Source organism: Thalassophryne amazonica, chromosome 11 (genome assembly GCF_902500255.1).
Source record: "Thalassophryne amazonica chromosome 11, fThaAma1.1, whole genome shotgun sequence".
Taxonomy (NCBI): domain Eukaryota; kingdom Metazoa; phylum Chordata; class Actinopteri; order Batrachoidiformes; family Batrachoididae; genus Thalassophryne; species Thalassophryne amazonica.
The window spans coordinates 85,132,846-85,149,517 of record NC_047113.1 but is presented as its reverse complement, the minus strand read 5'-3'; the positions used below and the strand labels follow the sequence as shown (position 1 = coordinate 85,149,517).

General features: G+C 44.0%; 1 protein-coding gene across 3 annotated transcripts in view; it reads left to right on the top strand.

Moving 5' to 3' along the window:
* Positions 1-16,672, top strand: part of fat2 (FAT atypical cadherin 2) — a 177,651-nt gene that overhangs the window by 80,988 nt on the left and 79,991 nt on the right. For all 3 annotated transcript variants that reach the window (XM_034182317.1, XM_034182316.1, XM_034182315.1), the window contains 2 exons: positions 708-907; positions 2,637-2,790. In XM_034182317.1, the coding sequence (XP_034038208.1) occupies positions 708-907; positions 2,637-2,790 (354 nt within the window). The remainder of the gene's footprint in view (positions 1-707; positions 908-2,636; positions 2,791-16,672) is intronic.

Genomic DNA, 16,672 nt, shown 5'->3' with positions numbered 1-16,672 from the left:
CTGATGCCTGATTGTTTTTTCTCTCTGTTTAAGGTGCAGCTCCATCCAGAGATGGGTGTGGTATTTGTGTTGGAGACCCTCCTGTCCTGTGCACCAGCAGCATTTCCTGTATTTTCATTTTGTGAATTGTTCTGTGAATTGTTCTGTAATTTGTGTCTGTAGCATGGCCCATGCAGAGGGTCACTCCTTTGAGTCTGGTCTGCTTGAGGTTTCTTCCTCAGGGGGGTGTTTTTCCTTACCACTGCTGCTCTTGGGGTTGGTAGGGTTGGACTTTACTTGGGTGAAGTGCCTTGAGGCAACTCTGTTGTGATTTGGCGCTATATAAATGCAAATAAATTGAAATTAAATTGAAAAGTTGAAAAAAACATGATGTGATGGCAAAACAGGGCCTCTTGAAGTTTGGTGTTTTTTCTGAACCCACTAGAATGCAGTGTTCACTCAAAACACTGTTATTCATCACAGAAACTCCATAGTGCCCCATAGTTCCTCCATGCAAACATGTGCAAGCAAAATTTTCCTTTAAGACAGTAATGCAGTTGGACGTTTCAATCTGTTTTGCTTTTGTTCTTCCATATATACAGTGAGATATGTTCTCTTTTGTACTTTAAACTCTTGCCTTGTAATATTATTTGTATTGAAGATGTTTTTCTTAAAAAATAAGGTGAAACCCAATGATCCATTAAATCAGATTCCCATCTTCATTTCAGACGGAGATCCGCTGGGCCAGTTTGCTATCATCCAGGAGGACGAGGGCAAGTGGGGTTTGATCATAAAGGAACCTCTGGACCGAGAGACACGAGACCGGTACACGCTGAAAGTCACAGCCACCGATGGGAAGTCTGATGCTCTGGTTACTGTGGACGTCCATGTGCTGGACATCAATGACAACAGTCCACTGTGTGACCAGGTGAATGAGGAGGGGTTTCTCTTTGTCTGTGGTTTATTTTTATCATGCTATGACATTATGACATGGGGAGGTGATGGGCTAGTGGTTAAGCATTTGGCTTCAGACCAGAGGATCCTCAGTTCAAACCCCAATCTGCCCCAGACAATCACTAAGGGCCCTTTGGCAAGGTCCTTATTTCCCAAGTTGCTCCCGGTGTGTAGTGAGTGCCTTGCATAGTAGCACCCTGACATCGGTGTGTCTGTGTGAATGGGTGAATATGAGGCATCATTGTAAAGCACTTTGAGCTTTTGTTATAGATGGAAAAGTGCAATATAAATGCAGTTCAATTACAATTAAAGTACGACAGCGTGACCGCTGAGTGGTGACTGGAAACTGCAAAAATTTTGTTTTCTACCTTTACTTCTTTTAAGTTAAAATTGTCATGTAACTCTAATTGTTAAAATGGAGGGACATTTGTCTCCATCATTGATTAAAGATGTTGTCTTTTCCATTTTTTTACATGAATGTCAGTGATGTATGTCATAAAAGGGATTTTCTCCAGGGCAATATATTTTTGTTCTTTTGTATTCAGATGAACAATTCACAATCTTATATCAAAAACAGGATCAAAACTGGACTACTCTGGAAACAATTTATTATTTTGACCCATATGGCTTAAAATACACAAACAAGATGCCACGATATGTTTCCTGTGGTGCTGTTAGTGGCCTTTCCAAACCTCAAATGGCAAAGTTCCATGGTTGATACATTTTCCATGTGCACTGACTGACACTGTTGTCTGCAAGATCTGGTGGAGTAACCTTGTGCCACCAGACATTTTATTTCCATATATATATATATATATATATATGGAAATAAAATGTCTGGTGACGTCTTTACCACTGCTGCTCTGGGGGTTAGTAAGGTTAGACCTTACTTGTTTGAAGCACCTTGAGGCAACTCTGTTGTGATTTGGCGCTATATAAATGAAAATAAATTGAAATTGAAATAGATTTGTGTGAATGCGATTTGTGCAAGAGTCAAATACAACTTAATATTTAACCTGTTTGATGAAGATGAATGCTTCAAAAACATTATTTTCTCAAAAATGTAAAAAAAAAAAGGAGTCTTCTTATAAACAAATAAACATTAAGGGGAAAAAAATTTAATATTTATATACAGTGAAAACCATAAACAAAACTGTCATGAATTGAGATTTATTACTTCCAAAGAAAGAAATAACAAGTAAAATCATAAACAAAAATCCATAAAATATCCACAGGCATTAAAATTGCATTCAGCGACATTCAGCCATCAGGATTATTTAATTAAAACCATCATCATTTAGAAAAGTCTTGATTTTCCTCTGCATGCATCAGCATCATCCATAATATGCTGTCTAAAATCGAATGTCATGTGAATCACAGAAATGCAAATTCATGATATGGGTTTGACGTTCATCCAAAGAATGAAAATGATTTCATTCATGAATTATTTTTTTAATATAGTACATATATTTATTATTTTATTATTTCTCATTGGATAACTTGTGAGTAGAAGTAAACAACATATTTGCACTCCTCCACAAGTCATTCACTGATTTTACTCTGACATATTATGAACAAGCCCTCAAGCTTCAAAATCACAGTTTTGTCTGTAAAAGCTCCAAACTGATGCTATAAGAAACATTTTATTTATTCGTCCACTCTCTGTGTCTCTGATTGTTCTTACTGTTCTCGTCCTGCTGCAGCTGCTATACACAGAGACGGTTTTGGAAAACTCGCCCTCCAGCACATTTATTCTGAAGGTTTCAGCTTCAGATCCAGACGTAGGAGCAAATGGTCAGATCTCCTACACGCTGCATGGCCCAGACGCCGACAAGTTCCATCTCAATCACAGGACAGGTATGATGGGGCGTGTCTGGGGTCTGGAGACGAGTGTTTGAGCTGCAGATACCATCAGCATTCTGTCACTGTTCAGAGGCACAAACCTTCCTATTGTCTTTTCTACTGGTTAGCTTTTAGAGAACATCTGTGCCACGGCACTTCAGTTCCACCTAACTGCCAGACTTTTCCTCCCACGCTTTTTTAAGGTTGTCACTGTGCAAGTTAGCACATGCAGTCCTGGTTCAAATCACCACCACCCCTGATTTTCAAGAGCATCACTCAGAAAATCTGCATAAACGTACCCTGAACACACTATTTGCTATTACTTGGTTGCAATAAGGGCCCTATCTTATACCCAGCATCTCCTGACATCACCAAGACTATACACTTTTTAAAATAATCTTAAATTGTCAGGGAACTGCCCTGTGATAGACTGGCACCCTGTCCAGGGTGTACCCCACCTCACGCCCTATGACTGCTGGCATAGGCTCCAGCCTCTCCATGATGCTTGATTGGAGTGAGCAGGTGTAGAAAATGAATGAATGAGTGAATGAATGTCAGGGAACTTTTACAAATCATCTTGCTTTGGTTTGACATGCTTGCATTGTCTTGTTACTATGTTGAAAGTAGTTCTGGACATTCTCACTCAGGAGGAGGAGGAGTAACAGGAAGACAGAGGTCAGGAATGAGAGGAACAGTAGTAGCCAGTAAACCAGTATTGATCAGTATGTCTGGTATTTACTGTATATTGTGTATTTATATTGCAAACTGTTTTTCTTTTTTACTTTCACGTTTGATGCTCTGTGTGCTTCTTACCCTGTGTGCTGCTATACAGTGCTGTTGGAACCACAGTTTCATCTAATCTTGGATCTTTGTGAAAAAGACAATGCCATGATAGTCCTGAGAGAGTCATGATGGTGTAACACCAAATCATGCCGGCACTTTGTTTACCTATGGAGAATAATCTTCTGTGTCCTAATGAGGTTGTTGTGTGGGCCGCCAGAAGAGGAGGTACTGCTGGCCCACCACCAGAGGGCGCCCTGCCTGAAGTGCGGGCTTCAGGCACGAGAGGGCGCTGCCGCCACGGACACAGCCGGGAGTGACAGCTGTTACTCATTACTTCCTGACAGCTGTCACTCATTCTTCATCACCTCACTCCATAAAACCCAGACGTCATCTCCACCTCATCGCTGAGATATCGTACTTCATTGAAGGTAATATCCTCAGCCGTTTTGTGTTACAATATATCTGTATATTGTGAGTGTTTGCAGGAGTACCGGTTCCTCTATCTGTGGAAGCTGAGTGACTGCAGGACGGCACTCTTTTCCCCTGAGGAATCACTGCGGTACTCATCACATATTGAGTGAGAGGTGGAGGTGGCATTCCCACCGTTGTTGTTACTGGGTGTACACACACCCACACTTGACTGTCTTTGTTCTCGCCAGCAGTACCAGATCCGACAGTCGGAGACGGTGATCACCTGGGAATTCGGGACTTGGCGGCTCCAGTATTCACCAGGTTCGGTGGTGGCAGAAATCGTGTGGTTCCGGCCCTTCTCAGGACAGACGTCTTCTATCCTCGAGCCTGCCCACACGTCACCTTTGTAATTTGACTGTAATCATATTCTGAGATTGTCTGTGTTGGGTATTTTCTCCTCCAAACATTTTTAAAACCTTTAACAAGACAAACAGAGTCAAGAAACACCAGTGAGACAGAAAGTCAAATTTTACGCACGGAGTGCAGTCAGGCTGTACACCAAGGCTACACTAAAGTCTGGCCTGCTTTTCTGCTCTTTTTATTAAGAGACGCCCTCATCACATAAACAAAAAACTTGTCCTAAGGGTGGGGGTGATGACGCAAGACAAGTTTCTTCCCGTAACATAAACGCATACGTCAATAAGTGCAGCTGTAAGGAAGAACACTTTCTTTTACACAGCTCAGCACATCTCGTTCGTCTGTTGCAGTTGCTGTTCTGCATCTGCCTGAAGTGTCCTGTCCTTCACACTCCTTCACACTAAGCACCACATCACAACAGTCAAAACGTTCTCTTACTCCCAGTCGTTAGAGGCTGCGAAAACAAAGTTATATTATAATAATAAGTACATCCAGCCCTTCATTCCCAGCTCAGATTGACCCCAGAGTGCTAAAACAAATTGAATTCTCAGGCTTGGTTAAGACAGGTGCAAAACAGCACAACACCGTTCTCATGAGAAAGAAGACAAAGCTAAAACAAGGTTGAATAACACGTACATTCTCAGGGTGAAGTGCAAAACAGCACAACACCGTTCTCATGAGAAAGAAGACAAAGCTAAAACAAGGTTGAATAACACGTACATTCTCAGGGTGAAGTGCAAAACAGCACAACACCGTTCTCATGAGAAAGAAGACAAATGTACAAATGTTTAACAGTGATAACATATATACAAAATCTTTAACATTCCCCTCCTGTTTATCGCCTGTTAAACATACAGTAGGCATCACTCAGCTTAGCACTTCTTTTTGAGATTTTCACTAAGAGGTTCATCATGGTATGTTTTCTCTATAGGCTTACACCCCAGAGGTGATGTCATCATTGTCACCATCATCGGTGTCTGGGTCATCATACTTCCATTGGTCTGGGTACAGGTCAGGAGAGCCATCGTCCTCCTCCTCGTCGTCTGTCCCCAGAAGTGGATATGATGCTGGACCCCCTCCTGGTCCTGGACTTATTGCTGTGGTTATCATTCTATTTACAAGGCCTCTGAGACATGGAATACAACAACATCCACACAATGTTAGAATTGCAGCAAATACTGCTATAGACACTAATAGTGAAGAAATCAAAGACCTCCATTTTCCCATCCCTTCCAGCCACCAATCCCAGCCTTCGGTGTTTACTCCACTGTGCTCTTTCATCTTCCTGTTCAACGTCCTCAGCCCGTCAATGGCTTGAGTGAGACTGCCGTCTGCAGCCGTGTTGTTGGGAATGAATGTGCAGCATTGTTCTCTGAACATGGCACAAACACCTCCTTTCTCTGCCAACAACATATCCAGAGCAATACGATTCTGGAAGGCCATAAGGGACGTGGCTTCTAACTGTGAATGGACAGCCTTAAATCCTTCCTCAGTCCAATTTCCTAATTTCTGTACATTGTAGTGGATGTAGTTTATTCTGTCCACGTTTTTATTAATTGAACACCACCAACAGATGGAAGATTCGAATCCAGCTGCTATTTGATCAACCAGTTTATACTCGTCAGGCACTCCCCTGGGGACTCCTATTGCGTCAATATATATATGTTGGATTTCCCACTCCTTTCCAATCTCTTTTTACTCTATGTCTGGCTATGCCTTTCTGCCAATCTTCAGGAATAAGAGAGGCTGCATATGTCGTAACGTCTTCAGGGGTCATGGGTATGGCTTCAACTGGTAACAATAATGATATTAATGCACAATAACCTGACACATTCCGTGGCAGTCTGTCAAAGATTCTGTTATCCCCACACCACCACCATACGTCACTCCTCCCGACAGGTTTGAATGTGGGAGTACTATGGACCACATTCTTACACCAGGCGGTGTGGTTTAAGCTACCCAAAGTCTTACTTGTCCCTGTCAAGTGTACACATGTATGGTTAGCATGCCCAACTTTGCTTGAGAATAAAGGTTTAATCTTAGTCAATTTGGTCACTGGATAGATCTTGTCCCACTTAGAACAATTGTTGTTTGCCGCAATGTATGTCTGTGTCATAGCAGTCAGTAGACAGTCTTTGGGTAATGCTGCCGGTATTACCTGTAATATAGGTCTGGGTCCCATACATACAACACAGTCCTTCTTTGCTGCTAGTCCTGCTTGTTCTGCCATTAAAAGCCAATTGTTATTTTGTCCACTAATTCCTGTAGTTACTAGGAACCAGTCATCTGCCTTCATGTCTTTTGTGCCTTGTACAGACACACCCTTTGCTTGTATGGGCACCCCCTTTGCTTGTATGGACACCCCCTTTGACGTACTTAATTCGGTCAATATTGGTTGCTGTACTCTATCTGTTTCACAGAGGAAGAAATGGAAATACGGATCTTTTCCTTGTTTGTATACCCAAAGGAGGAACAACCAACAGTCTCCCTCTATATCAGGTGGGAATATGGTTCCTTTTTCTGTGGTATTCACCACTATAGACAGCTTATCATCTGTTTGATACATTTTGAGAATTTGACTCTGGTACTTAGCCCACTCGGTTTGTGCCCATCTTGGTGTCCATCTACTCCATTCATCGGCTACCAACGTTTCCCATCTCCTATCTTGTTGATCGTTGGTCATATACCATGAGAAACTATTTCCGTAATTAGTCCCTCTGTCACCATCCGGCATTCCATGGGTAAGACCACTATATGGTACAGAGATGATCACAGAAGTATTTCTAGGAATGCAGGCTTGTACACCAAATCGGTACGCATTATTCCCATCACAGCTATGTACTGTGGCATTTATTATCGGACTGGGGTCTTCGTTACTTCTTTTTGGTCTCTGCAATCTGCGGATGTGATCCTTATTATCATGTCCCGTGCTCATGGCTTTTAATAATAATCCCAATTCAAAAAAGAAAAGTAGCATAACAAGGACTGTCCGTGGGGTCCAGAAACCCTCGTTCTTTTTATTTTTTTCTTTCGCCATTTCTGCACACTACAGCACACCTATGTTCAGAACAGTGGCTTCTTAATGTCTTCTGCTAGCTTTCGTGTCTAACCTGGATCTTAACACCAAGCTCACACACTATTACTAGTCTTGTCCTACTGTTCTTACTGTTTGTCTGTGTCTGCAGAAATGACTTTCTTACAGTGAGTTAAATGAATCCATGTACTTCTTTCCCCAATTTTCAAAGCTGTGGGTGTTGTGAGTAGTACTTGATAGGGCCCTTCCCATTTAGGTGAATGCCAGTGTTTTCTCTTGATGCTTCTTATCAACACCCAGTCTCCAGGTACCACTTTAGGGTCCTCCTGTGGAGAAATGGGATCATCAGTGTTTGGAACTCTCCCTCGTTGTCCTTCTAACATTTTTCTCATGTAATCCGCTTCCTGGCTTCATGGCTTCCTCAGGTACATCCCAAATTTGTCCATAATATGGCAATCGATATTTTCTGCCAAACAATGTTTCATACGGTGTCAACCCCATGGTACTAGTTATGTTTATATACATTTTTACCAAATCTACACAATGCGTCCATGGTCTGCCTGTTTCCTCCATTGTCTTTCTAAGTCTGTTTTTTACTGTTCCATTCATCCTTTCCACTAATCCGGCGCTTTGTGGATGATAGGCACAATGATTTTTGAGATTGACCTGTAGTGCTTCTCCTACTTATTGCACTATTGTATTAACAAAATGCGCTCCATTATCTGAATAGACTGTTTCTGGTATTCCAAATCGTGGGATGATGTCTTTGCATAATGCTTTAGCCACTGTAAGTGAATCTGCATGTTTTGTAGGGAACAATTCTACCCATTTTGAGAAGGCATCAATTATGACTAAACAAAATTCCTTCCCTTCATGTTTACTCAGCTGTATATAATCCATATGAATCACTTGAAAGGGATATTGTGGTGTTGGAAATTTACCTCTTTGGGGTCTCAAATTGCCTTGTGAGTTGTGTTTTGCACATATCATGCATGCTCTACAATGCTGTTTTGCATATGCATTGAACCCATAAAGACAAAAAATAGATTGCAATTGCGATATCATACCCCCTGATGAGACATGCGTCACGCCATGGCTCATAATAGCTGCCCATTTAAACATATTTTTTGGCAATATGGGTTTCTTTTGTGGTCATACGTACAAGTCATTTGCATACGTAGCTCCTTTAGCTATCCACATTTGTTTTTCTCTGTCAGTTGCCTGCTGTTGCATGTCAGCAAGCAGTGTATGACCTAAATGCAAATCTGGAGCAGTTTCCTGTACAACAAAAATAGAAGAAGCTGCCGCTGCCTCTTTTGCTGCTCTGTCAGCAAAATCATTTCCTTTTGAAACACTGTCAGAGCCTTTGGTGTGAGCCGCACATTTGCATATAGCAATTTGTTGAGGCAACTTCACAGCTTGCAGTAGGGCAGTTAGGAGAGTGGCATGAGTCACTGGCTTTCCAGATGATGTCACCATTCCACGCTCCTCCCACAGTTTTGCAAACACATGCACTGTGCTGAAAGCGTACTGGCTGTCTGTATAAATTGATACGGCCGTACCTTGAAACAGATAGCAAGCTGCAGTTAAAGCAACTAATTCAGCTGCTTGTGCTGAAAATGACGATGGCAATGAAGCAGAATCTAATACTTCTGAATTTGTGACGACAGCATATCCAGATTGCGTTTGTCCATAAGCATTTTTAGTGGAAGAACCATCCACATACACGATTGTACTGTTTGGGATGGGTGTGTCCCGGAGGTCTGGGCGTGCTTTCGTACAGACTGTTGCTACATCAAGACAATTGTGCGGCTCACCATCCTCAGGTAAAGGTATCAATGTGGAGGGATTCAATGTTGTACATCGCTCTATCGTAAGGTGTGGCTGTGATAATAGCAAGGACATACACGAAAGATGTCTTGCTGGGGACAAAAGGCTCATGTTTGTCTGCAACAGAAGTGCAGAGACTGCATGTGGAACTTTCAATGTCAGCTGATGGAATAGAACAACATTACTGCTACTTTGAACAGCCATAGAGGCTGCAACAACAGCCTGTACGCATGGTGGTAAAGCACTTGCTACTGCATCCAATTTAGATGAGTAGTAGGCAACTGGCCTCAATTTTGAGCCATACACTTGAACCAAAACACTAGTCATGAACTTATTCTTACAATCAGCTGTTTGAATGAATGGTTTACTATAATCTGGTAGTGCCAAAACTGTGGATGACACTAATGTTTGTTTTACTTTTACAAAGGCTTCCTCAGCATCTTTGTTCCATTCCAACACGGTTGACATTGAAATATCATCTTTGTACATCAAATCAGAAAGTGGACTAGTCAATTCTGCATAGCAAGGAATCCATGCCCTGCAGTAATTTGTCAATCCAAGAAATGACATCATCTGCTTTTTGGTTTGTGGTCTTGGAGCGTGCAAAATTGCTTCCTTCCTGTCAGACAGGATCGTGCGCCCTGTGGCTGATAACTCATGTCCTAAATATTTTACTTTATCCCTACACAACTGAACTTTGTTTCTACTCACTCTGTGGCCATTATCAAATAAGAAACATAATAATGCTACTGGTCTCAACGAATTTAACAAGGTGTGTGGATCTGGGACGCATGGTGCTCTTTTAATCACAGCAGCATTTACTGCCTGCAGATCTTGAATCATTCTCCACCCCACTGAGGGCGGAGCCTTTTTTACAGGAAATATGGGTGTGTTACATGGTGAATCTGGACATGGCACTATTACTCCTGCTGTTAATAAATCCTCTATTACTGGCCTGATTCCGTCAATTGCATCAGGTTTCAATGGATACTGTCTTACACATGGTCTGTATTCTGTTTTTGGCCTTATAACTACAGGTTGTGCATTTTTAATCAGTCCTACGTCTGAAGGACCTGTTGTCCACAATCCTGACGGTACTGAAGAGAGAAGAGCATCTTCTTCAGGACTCAACTGAAACACTCAGGATTGTGAAGTGGACACATCAATGTGTGTTCCAGCTGTCAGCACCAATGAGACATTAACTGGCACTTTATACAACTTGGTTGATGGACTGAACTCCGTTCGTGGTCCAACTCTGCTCCAATCAGAGGCTGACAAAGCTGTTATGACTGTCAGTCCCAATTCTTGCCATTCTGTCAAATATGGCTTACAAAGTGACATATGTAATGGCATACCTGTGAATCTCAATTTTGATACATCTTCAGTGGCGCCTGTCACTGTTATGACGGCTATTGAGTTGCCATCATGAATCAAATCGGTCATTGTCAGCTTCACAGGTGAAACATTTTTCAATTTAGTTTCATAGTCACCATCCGGACTTGGAGGATCTTTATGCCACATTGTGACATGCAGGTCAGGTGGTGACATCTGTTGTTCAGGATTTTTTAGTAGGGCTGTCGCTTGCAAGACGACATCTTTACCCCATCCTGCAGCATCTTCTTCTGAAATGTCAAATGCATAGTAATAGTGGAATGTGGGGTCATCGCTTTCTTCTCTTACCATGTTAACGCCTCCTGTGCGTTCAACAACTAATTTCCCTTGTTCCACAATTATGGACAAGCCCAATGCAGTCAATCCGTCTCGTCCTAGGAGGTTAACTGGACATCGTGGCATGCTCAACACTGACATAGTACACGTCAGGCCAAATGGATCTGTCAACGTTATGGGTTTGGTGATAGGGACGTCTGATGTTTGTCCATTTGCAGAGCGAACCCTAAAGATTTCGTTGCTTAATTGATGGACAGGTATGTTGTCATTACATGTGGTTCTACATGCTCCTGTATCACAAAGGAATGTCACTGGTCGTCCATTTACCAACAAAGTCACTTCTGGTTTTGGTACCGGATTTCCCAGCAAGGCACACAGATCCATATCACAATCAGACTGCCTATCTGATGTGGAATCATGGATTATGGATTCTAGTCATTGTGGATACTGTGGCTGCGGAGGATTATTCCGTTGTGGAATTCTCCCTGCTGCTCCCTCAGTAGGTGGATTCGGACAATTTCTATACATATGTCCCTCTCTTCCACAGTTCCAACAAATCAGGGGACCACGTGGTGGCCCTCCCTGTCTGTGCTGCTGTTGTGGTTGCCAGGGTCCTTGATGTTGTGGCTGTCCACCTTGTCTATTTTGCCATGGCTTTTTGGGGCGTTTGCACTGCTTCTGCTGTCTTAAGTTACCCTGCTGGTAATATATTTCATCATCTCCATGTGCTACATACACTCCTTTGTCGCTGTTTCTTGTCTTTTTCTGCTTTAAGACTTCTTCTGCATGACAGCAGTGTGTATGTGTTTCTTCCAATGTGCCTGTAGGCAATCCAATCCAATGTTTCTGTATCCAAGCTTTTATATCCTTATTGGAATGTTGGATCAGAGCGTTTTTCAATTGTTGTTCATACACAGGTGTTCCTGGCAATATGCCACTATGGACCCTAAATACATTCTCAAATCTGCATCTAAACTCTGTCCATGGCTCTCTTTCTTTCTGAGTTGTCCTGGTAATTTCAGTATAATTTATCTTTGGTCCTAACACTCCTTTTGCACGTGTAATCATAGCTTCCACTCTTGTTTCTAAGACTAGATCATCATGTGTCAGTGGTACGCCTTGTTGATCTGCAGGATTCCAGTCTCCGCGTACCTGACTCCATTTAGGGCCACATGCTTTCATCCACACCTGTTGGACTTCAGGTCCATTAAGGTGGTAAGATGTTCTAATGTTTTCTATATCCTGCATAAATCCCTCAATATCGACATGTGGCGATGGTATCATGTCGACTGCTGCTTTGATATCATCAGCATTCCATGTTCGATAAACGAGCATGGTTGATAGCTGTCCTGCTGTTCCTGCACGAGGATTTGGTACTTCTATCATAGGATAGGCACCTCCCTGATCACTATGTTCCACCATGGGAGGGGCTGTAGGCACTTTCGCTTGACTGCGTGTTTGTGGTTTTTCTGGTTTTTCTCTTTTTACCTTAGGTTTTACTGCCAAATCATACTGTGGTGGCGGTACATCGTCATCCTCTGGTAGAGGAGATAAAGGTCTCTTTGTCACCGACGATCCAGCCGGCGGTGATTGTTGAGGCTGTTCTGGCTCTCTGTGCTGAATTATCACATCTTCTTCTGCCTTACCTACAGCTTTCTTTTTCCTTGCTTTCTCTAATCGTCGCTTCTCTGCTCCTTTCTGTCTGTTCTCTGCTTCTTCCTCCCAAAATGCCACTAAATCTGCCCCTACTTTCTGCATCTTTTTCTCATCACCTTTATGTTCCCGTTCTAACTCCTTCTTCAGCTTTTGTATGCTGATCAGGTTCAGTCGTCCGTCAAAGTCATGTTTATTTATCCAGGTCTCCAATTTCTTTGTTGCTTTTGGATTTTTTGCCTCCATAAATTTCCAGTCGTCAGTTGATAAATTTTCCTTATTTTTAGACATCTTACCCCCCATTTTTATTATCCCTTGTTATAATTTGGACTTCAGACAGGGGCACACCTAGGGTGTTCTAAATCTGAAGTTTTCACACTTTCTTTGGACGTGACAATTAATTTGCCGTCGTGTGGTTGATTCCTTCCACCTCCCCGTAGGAAGCGGAATCACTTGCCTGCTGCTTCCACACGCACGGTTGTCACTAACGTTGTCCAAAGTATTACACTTTCACACAGTTATTTACACTTACACAATACACTATGTACACATAGAAACACTTTTAATAATCGTACGCGTATTCTTATGCCAGGGGAGCTCGCCCTCCCGTGAAATTTAACTAATGTCCTGCATTAGGGGACTCCGCCGTCCCTGCCAAATTTAACTGCTTTTTTACAGTGCACATATTTCTACCCGGGATTTCCTTTACGTATTAAAACAGAGGAGTCCGTATCCTCCTTCCGGAATTTAACTACGTGCGTCCCTCGCAACCGTAGAGGAGTCCGCCCTCCTTACAGAGTTTAACTGTGTTTCATTAACAGACGATTCTGTATCATCGCTTACGGAGTTTAACTGTTTTATGTGATCACTTTTATCCCCTACCGGTACGCGTATATAAACAGAGGAGTCCGCACCCTCCTTACAGAGTTTAACTGCTTTGCATTAACAGACGATTCTGTATCATCGCTTGCGGAATTTAACTGTTTTATGTGATCTGATCACCACTCACTCAGTACTGTTTACAAAGAAATTTTACTCACTGACTCGACTTCCTGTCTGTCTTCTTCGGGAAAATCTCATCAACCAGACGATGCCAACGGTGGTCGACAATTGCAGACACAATCAATCGATCGATCGGACCTTGGCCAAGGATTTACGTCTGGACTTGACGACCTCCGCCGGACACCTCCGGTGTTGTTGAGATCCCGGACGAGCCCCCAGTCAATGTTGGGTATTTTCTCCTCCAAACATTTTTAAAACCTTTAACAAGACAAACAGAGTCAAGAAACACCAGTGAGACAGAAAGTCAAATTTTACGCGCGGAGTGCAGTCAGGCTGTACACCAAGGCTACACTAAAGTCTGGCCTGCTTTTCCGCTCTTTTTATTAAGAGACGCCCTCATCACATAAACAAAAAACTTGTCCTAAGGGTGGGGGTGATGACGCAAGACAAGTTTCTTCCCGTAACATAAACGCATACGTCAATAAGTGCAGCTGTAAGGAAGAACACTTTCTTTTACACAGCTCAGCACATCTCGTTCGTCTGTTGCAGTTGCTGTTCTGCATCTGCCTGAAGTGTCCTGTCCTTCACACTCCTTCACACTAAGCACCACATCACAACAGTCAAAACGTTCTCTTACTCCCAGTCGTTAGAGGCTGCGAAAACAAAGTTATATTATAATAATAAGTACATCCAGCCCTTCATTCCCAGCTCAGATTGACCCCAGAGTGCTAAAACAAAATTGAATTCTCAGGCTTGGTTAAGACAGGTGCAAAACAGCACAACACCGTTCTCATGAGAAAGAAGACAAAGCTAAAACAAGGTTGAATAACACGTACATTCTCAGGGTGAAGTGCAAAACAGCACAACACCGTTCTCATGAGAAAGAAGACAAAGCTAAAACAAGGTTGAATAACACGTACATTCTCAGGGTGAAGTGCAAAACAGCACAACACCGTTCTCATGAGAAAGAAGACAAATGTACAAATGTTTAACAGTGATAACATATATACAAAATCTTTAATGTATGTATGTTCGTTGTGCACATTTCACAACATTAAATTGTTACTTTTTGGCTCATCTATTGACCGTTCATTTGCGCCCCCTGTTGAGGGTCCGTGTCACTACACTTTCACAACAGGATATCTCGGCCAGCGTCATGGACTCCGAGGGGCGTCACCCGGCTGTTGAATGACCAATGGGAGAGCAGGGAGCGCAGGCGTCTGCAGGAGACGTGATTGGTGAGCTGCAGCACATTCTCACCACCTTTACGGCTCGGTTGGATCAAATGACTGAGCAAAACATCCTCCTGAACCGCAGGGTGGAGGCTCTCTCCGCGCAGGTGGCGGCGAGCGCTCAGGGCGCTGCTGCAGCTCGTCCTCCTGTCGACCCTGTGCAGGATATGAACATTCCAGTGGTGGTTCAACAACCCCTCCCACCATCCCCTGAAGCATACATAAGCCCTCCTGAGCCGTACGGAGGTTGTGTGGAGACGTGCGCGGACTTTCTTATGCAGTGTTCGCTCGTCTTCGCACAACGTCCCATCATGTACGCGTCAGATGCTAGTAGAATAGCTTATGTGATTGCTCTGCTTCGGGGTAAGGCACGCGCCTGGGCTACGGCACTCTGGGAACAGAACTCACGGTTGTTATCAGCATACACTGGGTTTGTGGGGGAGTTCAGAACAGTGTTTGATCACCCTAACAGAGGAGAGACCGCTTCAACTGTGCTGCTGTCAATGAGACAGGGACGCAAGAGCGCAGCCGCTTATGCAGTCAACTTCCGCATCGCGGCTGCGAGGTCCGGCTGGAATAACGTTGCGCTCCGCGCCGCCTTCATAAATAGACTGTCGTTGGTTCTGAAGGAGCAGCTGGTAGCTAAGGAGGAACCGCGGGATTTAGATGGGCTTATCGATCTCGTTATACGGTTAGACAATCGGTTGGAGGAACGCCGTCGGGAGCGAGGCGAAGGACGTGACCGGATACGCGCCGCCCCTCTCCCTTCCGGGTTCGAAAAGGGGCCACCCTCCCCACGCTCCACAGCCGCAGCGCTTTGTGGGGCAACAGCTCCCCCTGCTGACGTTGTTAGGGAAACGCACAGGGCCAAAATGAGGAGGTTGATCCGTGGAGTGTTTTCTCTGCAGCTCAACTGAGCACACACAGAGAAACTGCCCCAAACGGCCAAAACGACAACACTCGCCCTTAGAGACTGGGCTAAGGGGGGGTCAAAACATTCAAGTGAGACACACACAGATTGCCACATGACTCCCAGTCACAATCCTGAGCGGGGATTTAACCCTTCAAGCCCCAGCACTGGGAAGGGAATCTGCTAGACAGCAGATGGGCAACGGAGGTAGGGCTCCCTCTGGTGGCGCTTCCTTCGCCATTGCAGGTTCAGGCACTAGATGGCACCCTCCTCCCTTTACTCACACACAAGACACAACCAGTAACTCTGGTGGTGTCTGGAAACCATCGGGAGGAGATTGAGTTTTTTGTAACTCCTTCTACCTCCCGCGTGATTTTGGGCATCCCATGGATGTTGAAGCACAATCCCCGGATTGATTGGCCGTCTGGGGTGGTGGTTCAGTGGAGCGAAACCTGCCATCGGGTGTGTTTAGGATCCTCGGTTCCTCCCGGTTTACAGGCTAAGGAGGAGGTCAAAGTCCCTCCCAATCTGACGGCAGTGCCGGTTGAGTACCACGATCTTGCTGACGTCTTCAGCAAGGATCTGGCACTCACCCTTCCCCCGCACCATCCGTACGATTGTGCCATTGATTTGGTTCCAGGCGCTGAGTTCCCGTCCAGCAGGCTGTACAACCTCTCACGACCTGAGCGCGAATCAATGGAGACCTACATCCGGGACTCATTAGCTGCCGGGCTGATCCGGAACTCCACCTCCCCGATGGGGGCAGGTTTCTTCTTTGTGGGCAAGAAAGATGGCGGACTCCGTCCATGCATTGATTACAGGGGGCTGAATGAGATTATGGTTCGCAATCGATACCCGTTGCCATTGTTGGATTCCGTGTTCACCCCCCTGCATGGAGCCAAAATCTTTACTAAGCTGGATCTTAGAAATGCGTATCACCTGGTTCGGATCCGGAAG